Source organism: Aegilops tauschii, chromosome 1, assembly GCF_002575655.3.
Source record: "Aegilops tauschii subsp. strangulata cultivar AL8/78 chromosome 1, Aet v6.0, whole genome shotgun sequence".
NCBI lineage: Eukaryota > Viridiplantae > Streptophyta > Magnoliopsida > Poales > Poaceae > Aegilops > Aegilops tauschii.
The window spans coordinates 271,418,284-271,432,766 of NC_053035.3; the positions used below are offsets into that span (position 1 = coordinate 271,418,284).

The 14,483-nt window shown below is 50.7% G+C and overlaps 1 protein-coding gene across 1 annotated transcript; it reads left to right on the forward strand.

Annotated features, from left to right (window-relative positions):
• The first annotated feature begins 11,885 nt into the window (after nt 1–11,885).
• Nucleotides 11,886–13,000, forward strand: LOC109743519 (ethylene-responsive transcription factor ERF026-like). Its single transcript, XM_020302613.4, has one exon. It carries the CDS (start codon nt 12,163–12,165, stop codon nt 12,757–12,759), a length of 597 nt encoding a protein of 198 aa, XP_020158202.1. The 5' UTR covers nt 11,886–12,162; the 3' UTR covers nt 12,760–13,000.
• The last annotated feature ends 1,483 nt before the right edge of the window (nt 13,001–14,483 follow it).

Below are 14,483 nucleotides of genomic sequence, written 5' to 3' on the forward strand. Positions count from 1 at the left end.
TACTGGACTGCAGCTAAGCCCCCGAGTGAGAGGCTTGCTCATCACTCGGTAGGATTTCTCAAACTTAGGCGAGTACTGGACTGCAGCTAAGCCCCCGAGTGAGAGGCTTGCTCATCACTCGGTAGGATTTTTCAAACTTAGGCGAGTACTGGACTGCAGCTAAGCCCTCGAGTGAGAGGCTTGCTTATCACTCGGTAGGATTTTTCAAACTTAGGCGAGTACTGGACTGCAGCTAAGCCCCCGAGTGAGAGGCTTGCTCATCACTCGGTAGGATTTTTCAAACTTAGGCGAGTATTGGACTGCAGCTAAGCCCCCGAGTGGGAGGGTTGCTCACCACTCGGTAGGATTTTTCAAACTTAGGCGAGTACTGGGCTGCAGCTAAGCCCCCGAGTGAGAGGCTTGCTCATCACTCGGTAGGATTTTTCAAACTTAGGCGAGTACTGGACTGCAGCTAAGCCCCCGAGTGAGAGGGTTGCTCACCACTCGGTAGAATTTTTCAAACTTAGGAGAGTATTGGACTGCAGCTAAGCCCCCAAGTGAGAGGCTTGCTCATCACTCGGTAGGATTTTTCAAACTTAGGCGAGTACTGGACTGCAGCTAAACCCCCGAGTGAGAGGCTTGCTCATCACTCGGTAGGATTTTTCAAACTTAGGCGAAACGGATTCGCGGCTAAGCCCCCGAGTGAGAGGCTTGCTCACCACTCGGTAGGATTTTTCAAACTTTAGGCGAAACGGATTCGCGACAAAGTCACCCACTGGGGGATTTCAGACGCAAACAAAAGCAACAACAACCATTTAGGAAGACTGTAAAGCTCTTGTCTTTGATGAACAAACTACAAAGGTATTTCTTATTACATCTCATCCGAATGAGTACTTAAGTATAAAAGGGGCGGAGCAGCTCCGTGTTCCAAGCCCGTGGCTCGTCTTTCTGATGCTCGACATTGTAAAGATGGTATGCTCCATTGTGGAGAACTCTGGTGACAATGAAGGGACCTTCCCAAGCAGGGGCGAGCTTGTGTGGTTTCTGCCGATCCACTCGAAGAACCAAGTCTCCCTCTTGAAAGGCTCGGCCCCTCACGTTTCTGGCGTGGAATCGACGCAAGTCTTGCTGATAAATGGTCGACCGGATTAAGGCAATCTCTCTTTCCTCCTCTAGGAGATCGACTGCGTCCTGCCGGGCCTGTTCTGCTTCATCTTCAGAGAAGAGCTCGACTCGGGGTGCATTGTGAAGCAAGTCACTCGGTAGAACAGCTTCAGCTCCATAAACCAAGAAGAATGGAGTTCGGCCAGTCGACCGATTGGGAGTTGTCCTCAATCCCCAAAGAACTGATGGAAGTTCATCGACCCAGGCGCCTGCTGCGTGCTTGAGATCACGCATCAGTCGGAGTTTCAGTCCTTTGAGAATCAAGCCATTTGCTCTTTCTGCTTGTCCATTCGACTGGGGGTGGGCGACTGAAACATAGTCGACGTGTGCCTTGGGAAGCACAGAAGGCTCTGAACTCATCAGAATCGAAGTTCGACCCATTGTCAGTGATGATGCTATGCGGAACTCCATATCTGAATGTCAATTCTCTCATGAAGCTGACGGCAGTACTGGCTTCAAGATTCTTGATAGGCTTGGCTTCAATCCATTTGGTAAACTTGTCGACTGCTACAAGCACATGAGTGAAGCCGCTCCTACCAGTCCTCAGGGGTCCAACCATATCCAATCCCCAAACAGTAAAGGACCAGACGAGTGGAATAGTCTTCAGGGCTGACGCAGGCTTGTGGGACATAATGGAGTAAAACTGGCAGCCTTCACATTTGTCGACTATATCTTTCACCATTTCATTTGCTCATGGCCGATAAAATCAAGCTCGGAATGCTTTGGCCACAATGGTCCGAGAGGACGCATGGTGACCACAGGTCCTCGAGTGGATGTCGTTGAGGATCACTCGACCTTCTTCTGGTGTTATGCATTTCTGGCTGACTCCGGTTACGCTTTCCCTGAACAGTTGTCCTCTTATCACAGTAAAGGCTTTGGATCGACGGACGATCTGTCAAGCCTCTTCTTCATCCTCTGGGAGTTCCTTCCTAAGGATATACGCAATGTATGGCACTGTCCAGTCGGGAGTGACGACCAAAACCTCCATGATCAGGTCGACCACGGCTGGGACTTCGACTTTAGTCGGATCTGTGGCACTCTTAGGCTGCGGGGGCTCTTCAGTGAAAGGATCTTCTTGAACTGAAGGTGTATGAATGTGTTCCAAAAACACGTTGCTGGGAATGGCTTCCCTCTTGGAACCTATCTTTGCCAAATCATCGGCTGCTTGATTTTTCAGTCGGGGTATATGATGGAGCTCTAACCCCTCAAACTTCTTTTCCAACTTCCTCACCGCATTGTAGTAACCAGTCATAGCTGGGCTTCTGACATCCCACTCCTTCATCACTTGATTGACTACCAAATCTGAGTCGCCGTAGACCATGAGGCGACGGACGCCGAGTGAGATGGCCATACGTAACCCATATAAGAGTGCTTCATATTCCGCTTCGTTATTGGAGGAATCAAAGTGAATCTGGAGAACATATCTGAGCTTATCTCCTCGGGGGATACCAGTACCACCCCAGCACCGGAACCATTCAGCATCTTGGAACCATCAAAGAACATGGTCCAGTGCTCCGAGTGGACTTGAGTCGGCAGTTGCTGTTTGATCCACTCGGCGAGGAAATCTGCTATTGCTTGGGACTTGATAGCTTTCTTTGCCTCAAACTTAATATCCAAGGGAAGGAGTTCAATCGCCCACTTTGCCACTCGACCAGTTGCATCTCTGTTGTTCAGAATCTTTGATAATGGAGCATCGCTGACGACTGTAATGGAGTGGTCAGAGAAATAATGTGCAACCTTCTTCGTGGTCATATAAATCCCATAAACAAGCTTCTGATAATGTGGATATCTTTGCTTTGATGGAGTCAAAACTTCAGAAACATAATATACTGGGCGCTGAACTTTACAGGCTTTTCCTTCTTCTTCCCGCTCGACCATAAGTACTATACTGACGACTTGTCCAGTGGCTGCAATGTAAAGCAGTAAAGGCTCTTCGCTGATTGGGGCAGCAAGCACCCACTGGGAGCACCGGCTGGGTGGAAAGCAGGGCTTTGAGCTCTGCAAATGCTGCATCAGCTTCAGGAGTCCACTCGAACTTATCAGACTTCTTCATCAGTCGGTAAAGAGGCAATGCCTTTTCACCAAGGCGAGAAATGAATCAAGTTAAGGCGGCCAAACAACCTGTAAGCTTCTGGACATCGTGCACACGCACAGGGCATTTTATTCGGAGATGGCACCAACTTTCTCTGGGCTAGCCTCGATCCCCTGTTCGAAAACGAGGAAGTCGAGTAATTTTCCGCCCGGAACTCCGAATGTGCACTTTGATGGGTTAAGCTTGATATCATACCTTCTGAGGTTGGCAAAAGTTTCAGCAAGGTCAGCCAACAGGTCGGAACCTTTACGTGACTTGACCACAATGTCAACCATGTATGCTTCCACATTCCGACTGATTTGAGTGAGTAAACACTTCTGAATCATCCTCATGAATGCGGCTCCAGCATTGTTCAGGCCGAATGGCATGGTGACATAACAGAAGCACCCAAATGGAGTGATGAAAGCTGTTTTTATCTCATCGGGTCCATACAGTCGGATCTGATGATACCCGGAATAGGCGTCCAAAAAGGACAAGCGCTCACACCCTGCATTCGAGTCGACTATTTGATCGATGCGGGGAGAGGAAAGTGATTTTTCGGGCAGGCCCGATTGATATGCTTGAAGTCAATGCACATGCGAAGTGAGTCGTCCTTCTTGGGGACCATGACAACATTGGCTAGCCACTCGGAGTGGTAAATCTCTCGGATAAACTCAGCTGCTAGGAGCCGAGCCACTTCTTCACCGATTGCTTTTCTCTTCTGTACGGCGGACCGTCGAAGATGTTCTTTGACTGGTTTCACTTTTGGGTCGACTCGCAAACGGTGCTCGGTCAGCCCCCTGGGAACACCCGGCATGTCAGAAGGTTTCCATGCAAAGATGTTCCAGTTCTCACGGAGGAATTGGATGAGCGATTCTTCCTATTTGGAGTCGAGTGTTGTCGAAATGTGAGTCGGAGCAGCATTGGGATCGGTCGGGTGAATATGAACCGGCTTCGTTTCACCAGACGACTGAAATGTTGAATCCGTGGCAGGCTTCTTAGCTCACAACAAATCACTCGGATCTGCATTCTTTTGATATTCCTGCAATTCCACTACTGCCATTTGCGCATCGGCGATCTTTGAGCCCTTCTGGAAGCACTCTTCTGCCTTCTTCCGATTGCCAGTGATAGTGATCACTCCTTTAGGACCAGGCATCTTCAATTTGAGGTAAACGTAACATGGTCGAGCCATGAAACGTGCATAAGCCGGCCTGCCCAGAATAGCATGATAAGCACTCTGGAAATCCACAACTTCAAACGTCAACTTTTCTTTGCGGTAATTCTTGGAATCACCGAAAACCACATCGAGGGCGATCTGGCCGAGTGACTCAGCCTTCTTGCCAGGAATAACTCCATGGAAACTCATATTGCTTTCATTGAGTCTGGACATCGGAATGCCCATTCCTTTCAAGGTCTCTGCATACAGTATATTAAGGCCACTGCCACCATCCATCAAAACCTTAGTCAACCGAGTGCCTTCGACGACTGGGTCGACCACCAACGCTTGCCTCCCAGGGGTGGCTATGTGTGTCGGGTGATCAGACTGGTCGAATGTAATGCAGTCTGAGACCATTTCAAATAACTGGGCGTCGCCGGAGCGACCATGTTCACTTCTCTGATGATGACTTTCAGTCGACTCTTGCTCTCAACATCAGCAAAAATCATCAGAGTGGAATTGACGTGGGGGTAACCATCATCGTCCTCTTCCTTATCCTCAACTTTGTTCGATTCTTTCTCCTTCTCTTTGGGTTGTTTCTCTCGGAACTGCTGGATTAGGAGCCGACATTGTCGAGTGGCATGTTTCAGGTAAATGAGATTACCCTCCTCATCTTTTTTGGTGTGAATGTGGCATGGTAAATCCAACACATCACTTCCATCTTGATCTTTTACTTTCTTGGGGTTCCATGGCCCTTTGGGCTTCCCCTTGAACTTTCTTTGAGTCACGGCTAAGGCTTCTCTGGGAGCAGCTGGCTCGGCTTTACGCTTCTGCTTCCGACTGGAGTTCCCTCCCCCGGTTTCGTGGGCGACTGTTTTGTGCTTGCCACTCCGGAGCCGATCCTCCTCTTCACCATTAGCATACTTTGTGGCAATTTCCATCATTCGACTCAGAGACATATCTCATGTCCGACCGAACTTCAGATTCAATTCTCGATACTTGACGCCTTCCTTGAAGGCACAAACTGCTTGGTGATCAGACACATTCTCCACCGTGTGGTGCAACATGATCCATCTCTGGATATAATCTCTCAAAGTTTCATTCGACTTCTGCGCACAAGACTGTAGCTCTGTTAGCCCTGCTGGCCGTTTGCATGTACCTTCAAATGTTCTGACAAACACTCGGGCAAGCTCTTCCCAGCTATAAATACTGCCAGGTGCTAACTGATTCAACCACGCTCTGGCCGAGCCTTCTAACAGCAGAGGAAGGTGCTTCATGGCCACTTCATCATTGCCACCACCAATCTGCACAGCCACTTGGTAGTCCTCAAGCCAAGTGTTAGGCTTGGACTCACCAGTGAACTTGCTGACTCCAGTCACCAACCTGAAGTTGGGAGGAATCATTGCTGCTCTGATGGCTCTGCTGAAACACTCGGGACTTGAAACATGCACCCTGCTGCCGGTCGGGTAATCTCTATCGTGGCCATCTCTGTGTGCTCTGTTCCTGTCAACCAGACCTTGAACGAGAATGGATCTCCCGTCAAAGCCCGGCTCCCGGGGGTCGATTGGAATCCTTCGCCCACCACTGTGAGGGCGTCTGTCATCGTGTTGCCGAGGCGCGTATGACCCACTCCTTGGGGGAGGCGTGGGTACTCGACGACGATCATACTGCTCACGGTTTCTGTACTGATCCTATCGATCTCCACGTCCCTCACGCCTTGGAGGTGATCTTGGGCTGTGAGCCAACTGAACTGTGTCTGCCATTACAGATCTACTATGAATCCTATTCCGAGACTGTGACACTGCTGTGTTCTGCTCCCCCGCCGCCCGGAGCAAAGCCCGGATCTGCATCAAACCTCTACCAGCCTCCAACTGGGAAGGCTGAATCGACTCTGCTTTTCGGGCAGCAGCTGTGAGATTCTGGATCGGAGTTCGATATACCTGGGTTGGAGGCGGAAAAAGTTGTCGTCGACTGGATTCAGGAACTCGCTGTCGAGCACGCTCGTCGAGTGCGTGCTGGAGATTCTCCAGTCGAGTGCGCTCAGCCAAGTTGGCCAGGCGCGCCTCCTCCAAGGCCCGGGCCTCGGGGGTTTCTCCAACGATAGGAGAGTGAAGTGCATCCATGTTACGGCGGCGAAGCTCTTCCCTCTGCTACGAAGAGAGGGGCTCGGGGCGGTACTCCTCGTGGACACACGACGGATCGCCTCCGCCATCACCACCGTCATCGCGGGGGAAGCCAGGAGGACTGAGTGGTCCGTTGACCATTAGGACTTCCGCCGCGGGGTCACTGCTGTCGCACTCGGATGCGGTCTCAACGAAGCCAGTCGACAGGTCGAACAGGCTGTAGAGAGTTTCGTCGGGCTCGATTGCCGCGACTTGGGGGGTGGCCGACTGGCAAGCCACCGCGTGCCTCACCCACCGCTGGAGCCTCGACCGACCGGAACGCTTGTGCCGGCGAGCAGCAGGGAGTGAAGACGCCATAGGAGCCGACCGATACTGGGTCGACGGTTGCCGCAGGAGGACGCCGCGGACGCACACGCGTAAGTGCGTTGCCCCACGGACGGGGAGCGCCTCGACGTCGAGTGGAGCTTCTTGGAGCCAAGCGGAGTCATCGGTGACGAACACGAGCGCGCCGAGACGGATCTCGCGGCCCTCGGCTAATCCTCCGCCTGAAACCATGCTAATGGGGATCGGAAAAATTGCAACTTCTCCAACAAGTCGCTAAGACACCTGCCCCACGGTGGGCACCAACTGTCGTGGTTCTAAGTCTGACAGTAGAATGGGGGGTAGGGATGTAGAGGCAAGATCCTAGCTATGGAGAAGTTGTATGCACGAGTTTTACGAGTTCAGGCCCTTCTCGGAGGAAGTAACAGCCCTACGTCTCGGAGCCCGGAGGCGGTCGACTGGATTATATGCGTGTGTGTTATAGGGGGTGCGAACCCTTGTCCCAGAGGAGGGGGGTGGCTTATATAGAGTGCGCCAGGACCCCAGCTCCCCTCCGTTACACAGGGTTCAATGTTCATAAAGAAGGAGCATTACAGGTAACGTCTGTAGTAAAGTGCTATAAATGACTATTAAGTCTAAGGGTAAATGCCCGACCGTTGCTGCGCGGAGTGGATTTAGGTCTTCTGCACGTCGAGTGGTTTAGTGGTCGAGTGACCTAAATAAGGGGGGGTCTCCGAGTAAATGGTAGGTCGAGTGGATTGCACTCGACACCTTTGTTGGGTCCCCCCCCCCTATTTATTCTTGAACCTCTTTGCTTCTAGGACAAGGACCTTAGGTAGGACGTATAGGTCAGGCCTATTACCCTACCCCAGGTCTATGTCCTCATCACCCGCTGCCCTCCCCCCCCCCCCCCGCCCACGTCATTGGTAGCCGCATCCGCACTGCGCACGGCTTAGGAGGAAGCATAGAGAATCATCCGCGAGCATTAGGCGGCTGCCGGGAAGCCCTGGCGCAACACCGCCCCCTTTCATCTTCCAAAGCCCGACGACTCTGACGACGACTCCGACACCGGTTCCGACGATGATGACGGAGGAGCCACCGGCGAGCCTGACATGGCCTACGAGGTCACCGTCAAGTATAGGGTAGTTTAAGTTTTTAGTTCACCGGACGAAATATCGTCTATTTTTATGTTAAAATTATCCTAATTTAAATGAATATCGTCCGGTTTGTTTGAGTTTGAATCAAATTTGTTCATTTTTGTTAAAATTCATTTGAAATGTAAAGCAGAGATATGCGGCTAGCTTTGGATGACCGGCTCCGACATCAGAGTTAGCGGACTAGTTTCACCCTGTTCGCAGACATATGCCAGAGCAAATTTGAGGATCAGTTTTGGAGATGCCCTGAGTTATCTTTAGGTAGAAGAAGCTTGCGGAAGATGTTCGAAGCTACGTCGATACTTTTTCTTTCTTTCTAAAGAAACGCAGGAGAGCTGCGAATTCAGGGAAAGCTGCATTGATACTGACAATACTATTTGGAGGATAGCATCAAGATCACCCTTTCCCAAACATTGCAAAAGTAGACAAGAGTGCAAGTGCATGCTTGGATAGTTGGATTGAGCTTTACTCAAGGCTCCAAGCTAACCAAATGGATATATGGGGTCGCCACATATATTCTCCAAGGCGGCTAGACTCATTCTTACGAATTCCAGTTTGTCTTCCTTGCCAATGTTTGCCATGGGTTTGTTTCTTCTCGCAGAAGGGGTTCATGCGAAGTTCGACACGCCCCGAGCCAAGTTCTTTTGGGAAGGAACCAGCCCAAACCGTAAATATCATATGGTTAAATGGGCTTCGGTGTGTCGGCCCAAGGCCTTGGGGGCCTCGGGATCACCAATTCCAGACTCTTAAACATCGCCTTGATGTGTAAGTGGATTTGGAAAATCGCTCAAGGTGCTTCAGGCCTCTGGGCTGATCTCCTCAAGGCCAAGTACTTTCCAGGAGGAAATTTTTTCGAAGGGCGGGCACGGGGCTCCCCCTTCTGGAACGACTTGCAGTCGGTCAAACCGGCGTTCGCCATGGGGGCGAAATTTTCGATTGGGAACGGACGCTCGACCCGTTTCTGGTCGGATAGGTGGCTGGGAGCCCAACCTTTATGGATGGAATTCCGGGATTTGTACGAGCTGGCCGTCGATCCATCCATCACGGTGGCGGCTACGCTAGCGGCTAGTCCTCCCGTGATCTATTTTAAACGAGAACTAAACGGGTTAGAGCAGTCCAACCTCTTGGCCCTGATGCACCTTATTAACCCGATCACCCTTGCGGACGAACCAGATACGGTCAGCTGGGCGCTCACCAGTTCGGGCTAGTTCACGGTTAACTCTCTATACCGTAGGTTGTGTCGAGGGACGGCACAGCAGGCGATCGCGGGGCTATGGAAAGCGCAGTTGCCCTTGAAGATCAAACTCTGCATGTGGCAATTGTTTCGCGATAAGTTGCCGACCTCCTTAAATGTGGCCAAACGCAATGGGCCGGCCACTGGCCCTTGCGCGTTGTGTGGGGAGCCTGAGGACGCCAGCCATGTGTTCTTCAGATGTCCCCTTGCTAGATTTGCTTGGAGCGCGGTCCGGTCCGCGGCTGGTGTTCAGTGGGATCCCAGATCGGCCGCAGAGCTTACTCACCTTTTAGATGCGATTCACGGGAGTGCTAAACGGGTGATGTGGAGATGTGTCGGGGCACTTCTCTGGTCTATATGGCTTACTAGAAACAAATTTACTATTGAGGGTTGCTTTCCTTCGCATCCGGCTAACATCCTCTTCAAATGCAACCTTCTATTGCAGCAGTGGAGTCCGTTGGGGAGGCGCAGGGATACTGAGTTGATCAACACCGCTCAACAACGTTTGCTGCAAGTTTACGTGATGGCTAGGGAGCCTTGACTATGGTGCAGTCCATGGTCCCTTTTGTTGCTTGCCGAGCCTGCGTGCTCTGTACGGGCTATGCCCTGTAATGTGTCTTCGGTTCGGTTGAGTCGCGCATGAAACTTCCGATGATCCTTTTGCGTTGGCCGGATAGGTCTGTGGGGTTGTATTATGACTTGTTCACGCTGCCGTTGTGGCTTTATTAATTTAAAGTCGGACGCGTCCGTGCGTCTTTGTTTTAAAAAAAACATATATTCTCCAGGCCCATGCCTGTAATCTTATATACATACGTGTCCACTTAGAATTTGGAAATAATTCTGTAGATGGAGTCATGCGTGTTGCATGGCCATTAGTGGAGCGAGAAGACAAAGGCGGTGAAAGCATTTACAACCGGACCCTATTTTCTTCCTAAACATCTGTACTGTCCGTCCGGTCAATGATCTGTTAAAAAAGTTGACCTTACCAAAGCCCTCACTTGGTCCCTGTACGCCCGTACTGAGCAACATTCCTCAAATTAGGACCAAGCATAGGGACGATATGAGGGCGACCGGACGCGACTGCGCACCCCGCTCCAGGTCATAGCGGTCCCACCTGCAGCCACCCGAAGCTCCTACCTCTCTTATCTTTGTCAAGACGGTGGTACCCAAATTTTAGTCCCACCTCGCCCCACGAGGCGGACGCCGGCTAGCTTAAATAGCCGCGCCGGCAGATGGCGGCAAGCTTCTCTCTTGTTGCATAGGTCGATCAATTATCGTTCTGTGAACGAGGCAGCTTGACATTGGATTGCATTTCATTAACTGATTATTGTTCATCGAGTGTCAGGCTCATCTCATTCATATACGTTGATAGCCCAACAACAATGAGAGAGAGTTTTAAATTGTTCATCGATTTTTATTTTGGCCTACACCCGATCACATTTTGATTCAAAAAAAGCCGTGCAAACATCAATGTTTCGTTTGTGAAGGAGATAGACCATGACTATTAATCTTCTCCGTTATAAACAGAGAAGATTAATAGTGACAGTTTGTTTTCTTAACAAAGGGTGCAATGATGACTAACACTTATCGCTTTTGGACGACCTGGCTATTTAAGCCGGTGGACTAGCTCCTCACACGGTGAGGTAGGACTAAAACATTCGGAACGCCTCGGCCCAATACGTATGTGAAAATCTTAAGTATGAGCAATTTATTCGGTGTTTTTGACAGCTCCGCGGGCCCAACATGGACTAAAACATCTAAATTGACCGACGTGCATGTGTTTACATGTATTAACTGTTTTGAAAATAGAATTTGTGGTTGTAAATGATAAATATGAGACCCGTCCGGTCACCGTCACGGATGTACCCAACCGTGTCCGTGGACGTTTAAAGACCCAAATTTGCAGGTTGCGGGTTAGATGCCCTAATACTGTGCGAGTTACACCAGCTGCCGGTGGTGACACGCCTCCCGATATCCATTCGTTGTCCCCTCAAAAGAAAAAGAAAATCCGTTCCTTGTTCCCTACAAAACCAAAACCATGTTCATCTGTGAACATGCATGCATGCATCCATATAACGGCTGACATTCTTTCACCCCTACGCCACCGCGTCCGAACGACCCCAAATCGCTACCACACACTGCTAAGCCCAAGCACGAACATGTCACGCGGCGCGAAAATATCTGACCGCCCACCGGCGCACGTCCCTACCCCGTAATCTAGTACTGGATATGTTAGGTGGCAAGAGAACCAAAGAATCATGCACCATCATCATCGCCTACTCATCGATCGTTGGTTCCATCTCTCACTTTCGCCTTTCCATAAAAGATAAAACCCCTATTATATTGTCCTTGAACGGGTCAACACAGGTGTTGGAGTATCGGTGATGTATCCGGCAGTCAACTCCGATGGCCACTCCGGCAGCCCGGCGTGCCGCCACCTGGATTTTGATTCGTAACAACCCGGTAATGATCTAATGATGTCGTACTAACATCGCCGCGCACTACCCCAAAAGCGGCTCTCTGAGCCTTAGATTGCCCCACCTATGTGGCGAGCCTCCATTGGGCGGCCCGTGCCAAAGCCTGAAAGAGCCACTCCTTTTTGCTCCCTGTGCTTCACAGCTAATCCCTAGCTCGGCATCGATCGAGCGAGCTCGCAAAGCTGAAAACCGCGTCTGTTTTCACCAACTCCGGCCGGTTCCCAGCTTTTAAACCCTCCTGAAACTCCCATCTGGATTAGCGTACTCGAGCGCTATATATGGTGGTCCGAGTATCTGCTAATTGACATTGCTAATATTGTTAGCTGGCTTGTTCACTAGCTTGTTTGCTTTGCTGCATTCCTCGTGCAGCCCGGTTGTGTGCATGCTGGTCAGTGCATTGTACGTAGTGCTCTGCATGTCTTGGTAGCCTGGTAGGGAGCGTGTCGTACCGGACGGGTGAGTTGGCTCGTGATTAGTACGTTAATGGAGCAAGGGAGGGAGGAGATGATGGGGAGCCTGTGCGGGAGGCGGCCGAGGGCGGAGACGCGCCACCCGGTGTACCGCGGCGTGCGGTTCCGGGCGGGGAAGTGGGTGTCGGAGATCCGGGAGCTGCGCAAGCACAGCAGGATCTGGCTCGGCACCTACCCGACGCCCGAGATGGCCGCGGCGGCGTACGACGCGGCCGCATTGGCCCTGCGTGGCGCGGGGACGGCGCTCAACTTCCCGGACGCGGCCAGGTCGCGCCCGGCGCCGGCGTCCATGTCCGCCGACGATGTCCGCGCTGCGGCGGCCGCTGCCGCCGCGTCCGCGATGGGCAGCACCTGGGCTCCTCATCGGGGCGACCAATGCTACGGTGATCAGCTGCCTGGAGGCGACGAGTCGAACAGGCGTGACGACGTGATCGGCGTCGTGGACGAGGACGACGTGTTCGAGATGCCGCGGCTGATGGTGAGCATGGCGGAGGGGCTGATGATCAGCCCGCCGGTGCTGGGCACAGCGGCGGCGGACGGTTGCTCGGCGGCGTCGTACTACGCGGAAGCTGAGGATGAGGACGCCGTGAGCTTGTGGGATCACTCTTGATCGATCACGTAATGGAGATAGTGGAGGAAGGTGTGACTAAGACCGATAGGGACGCGCGCCATGTGCCCATGACCTCCTGGTGGTGGTGATGTGGGATCGCCCGTGATGTGGACGGACGAATGTTTGTTGCCCAAACGTATAATATGTACGCTGTGTAATGCGCCATGTACGTAGCATGGATGTGAAATGGATGGTGGAGACACAACATATGGATACAGACATACTACTAGTTATAGTGCCATCTTCTTCTTCAATTCATTTATATTTATAGTCTCTGGATTATTATTAAAAAATTCAAACATTTCGGCGTATACATAAGGATGTAATGTATATACATGTTTGCCACCGGCGTGTCTCTGTGTTTGTGCTTGGTGTTCGTCTTTTGAGCGAAGAGGTTTGTATCTGAGTGCAGGAGTGAGGGGGAATCAAGCCAATTTCACCAACAGAGGGGACATGTACCAGAGGAATGGACAAGACAGAGACAATTTTAACTCTAGAGCTAATTTGGATTGTGTGAGGAATTCAGTGGGGGAAACACCAGTGCCACTACACAACAACACTGATGCAATGGCACGTAAACTGCCGGGACAAAGTACTTTAAACGAGAGGCTATCTGCCGGGACAGTATTTCTCCCGGCAGATAGAACCGCCACGAGAACGGCTGCCGGGGATTACTTGTCCCAGCAGATACATGATTCCCGGCAGTTTATCTGCCCTAGCGCATTAATTTGCTGGCAGTTTACTTTCTCCCGGCAGATTAGTCTGGACACATGAAACTTCAATTACCGGCAGTCCTACTGCATGCATTGTGCAACAAATGCAAAAACCCTGGACATGCACCAAAGACTGCATGTTGGAGCACTGTGTGATCTGTGGGAAGAAAAATCATGTGACTGATGACTGCAATTGGCTCAAGCAAATGAAACCAGTTCCTAAGTTTGTTGGATATGCTGCAAAAGGTCTTGGTGTGCTGGTGGTACAGAGCTCAAAAGATGTTCTTGATATTGAAAATCCTAATCCTATGGCACTAGTGACAGTGGTTTTAGGAGAGATTAATGAAACATAGCTTGTAGACAAAATTGCATTACATGTTTAATTGGAACTGGCAATGGAGATGCAGAAAACAAGGTGAGGACACCTTTCTGGTGAGATTCCCTAACAAAGGAAGATTAGTTGAACTGATTCAGTGTAAGGATTTCAATCTGTTGGGTTCTGGAGCTGTTATTAATGTCACCAATTGGGGGTTTGATACTCAGGCAATTGGCAAACTTCATACTGGAGATGCAGAAAACAAGGTGAGAACACCTTTCTGGTGAGATTCCCTAACAAAGGAAGATTAGTTGAACTGATTCAGTGTAAGGATTTCAATCTGCTCGGTTCTGGAGTTGTTATTAATGTCACCAATTGGGGGTTTGATACTCAGGCAATTGACAAACTTCATACTGTCTGGGTGAATTTTGATAAGGTACCTGAATGTTTTAGGCACTTTTTGGGATGTGTGAAGTGGCTGCTACCTTGGGGCCAGTCTTAGAGATTGATATGAATACTATCACTCAAGAGAAAATCAGAGCTAAAGTTGGAGTGCGGCACTATAAAAAATACCAGCTTACACAGAGATCACAGACAAAAACTTGATGCTTTATAGAGTGAGGCCAGAAATGGAGATGGTGGTAGAAACTGGATGGTATGGTGAGCACATAAAACATGGCATGGAGGAGAATGGT

What these genes read in the sequence shown, in the direction of transcription:
- LOC109743519 (XM_020302613.4), top strand. Translation starts at nt 12,163, where the DNA reads ATGGAGCAAGGGAGGGAGGAGATGATGGGGAGCCTGTGCGGGAGGCGG.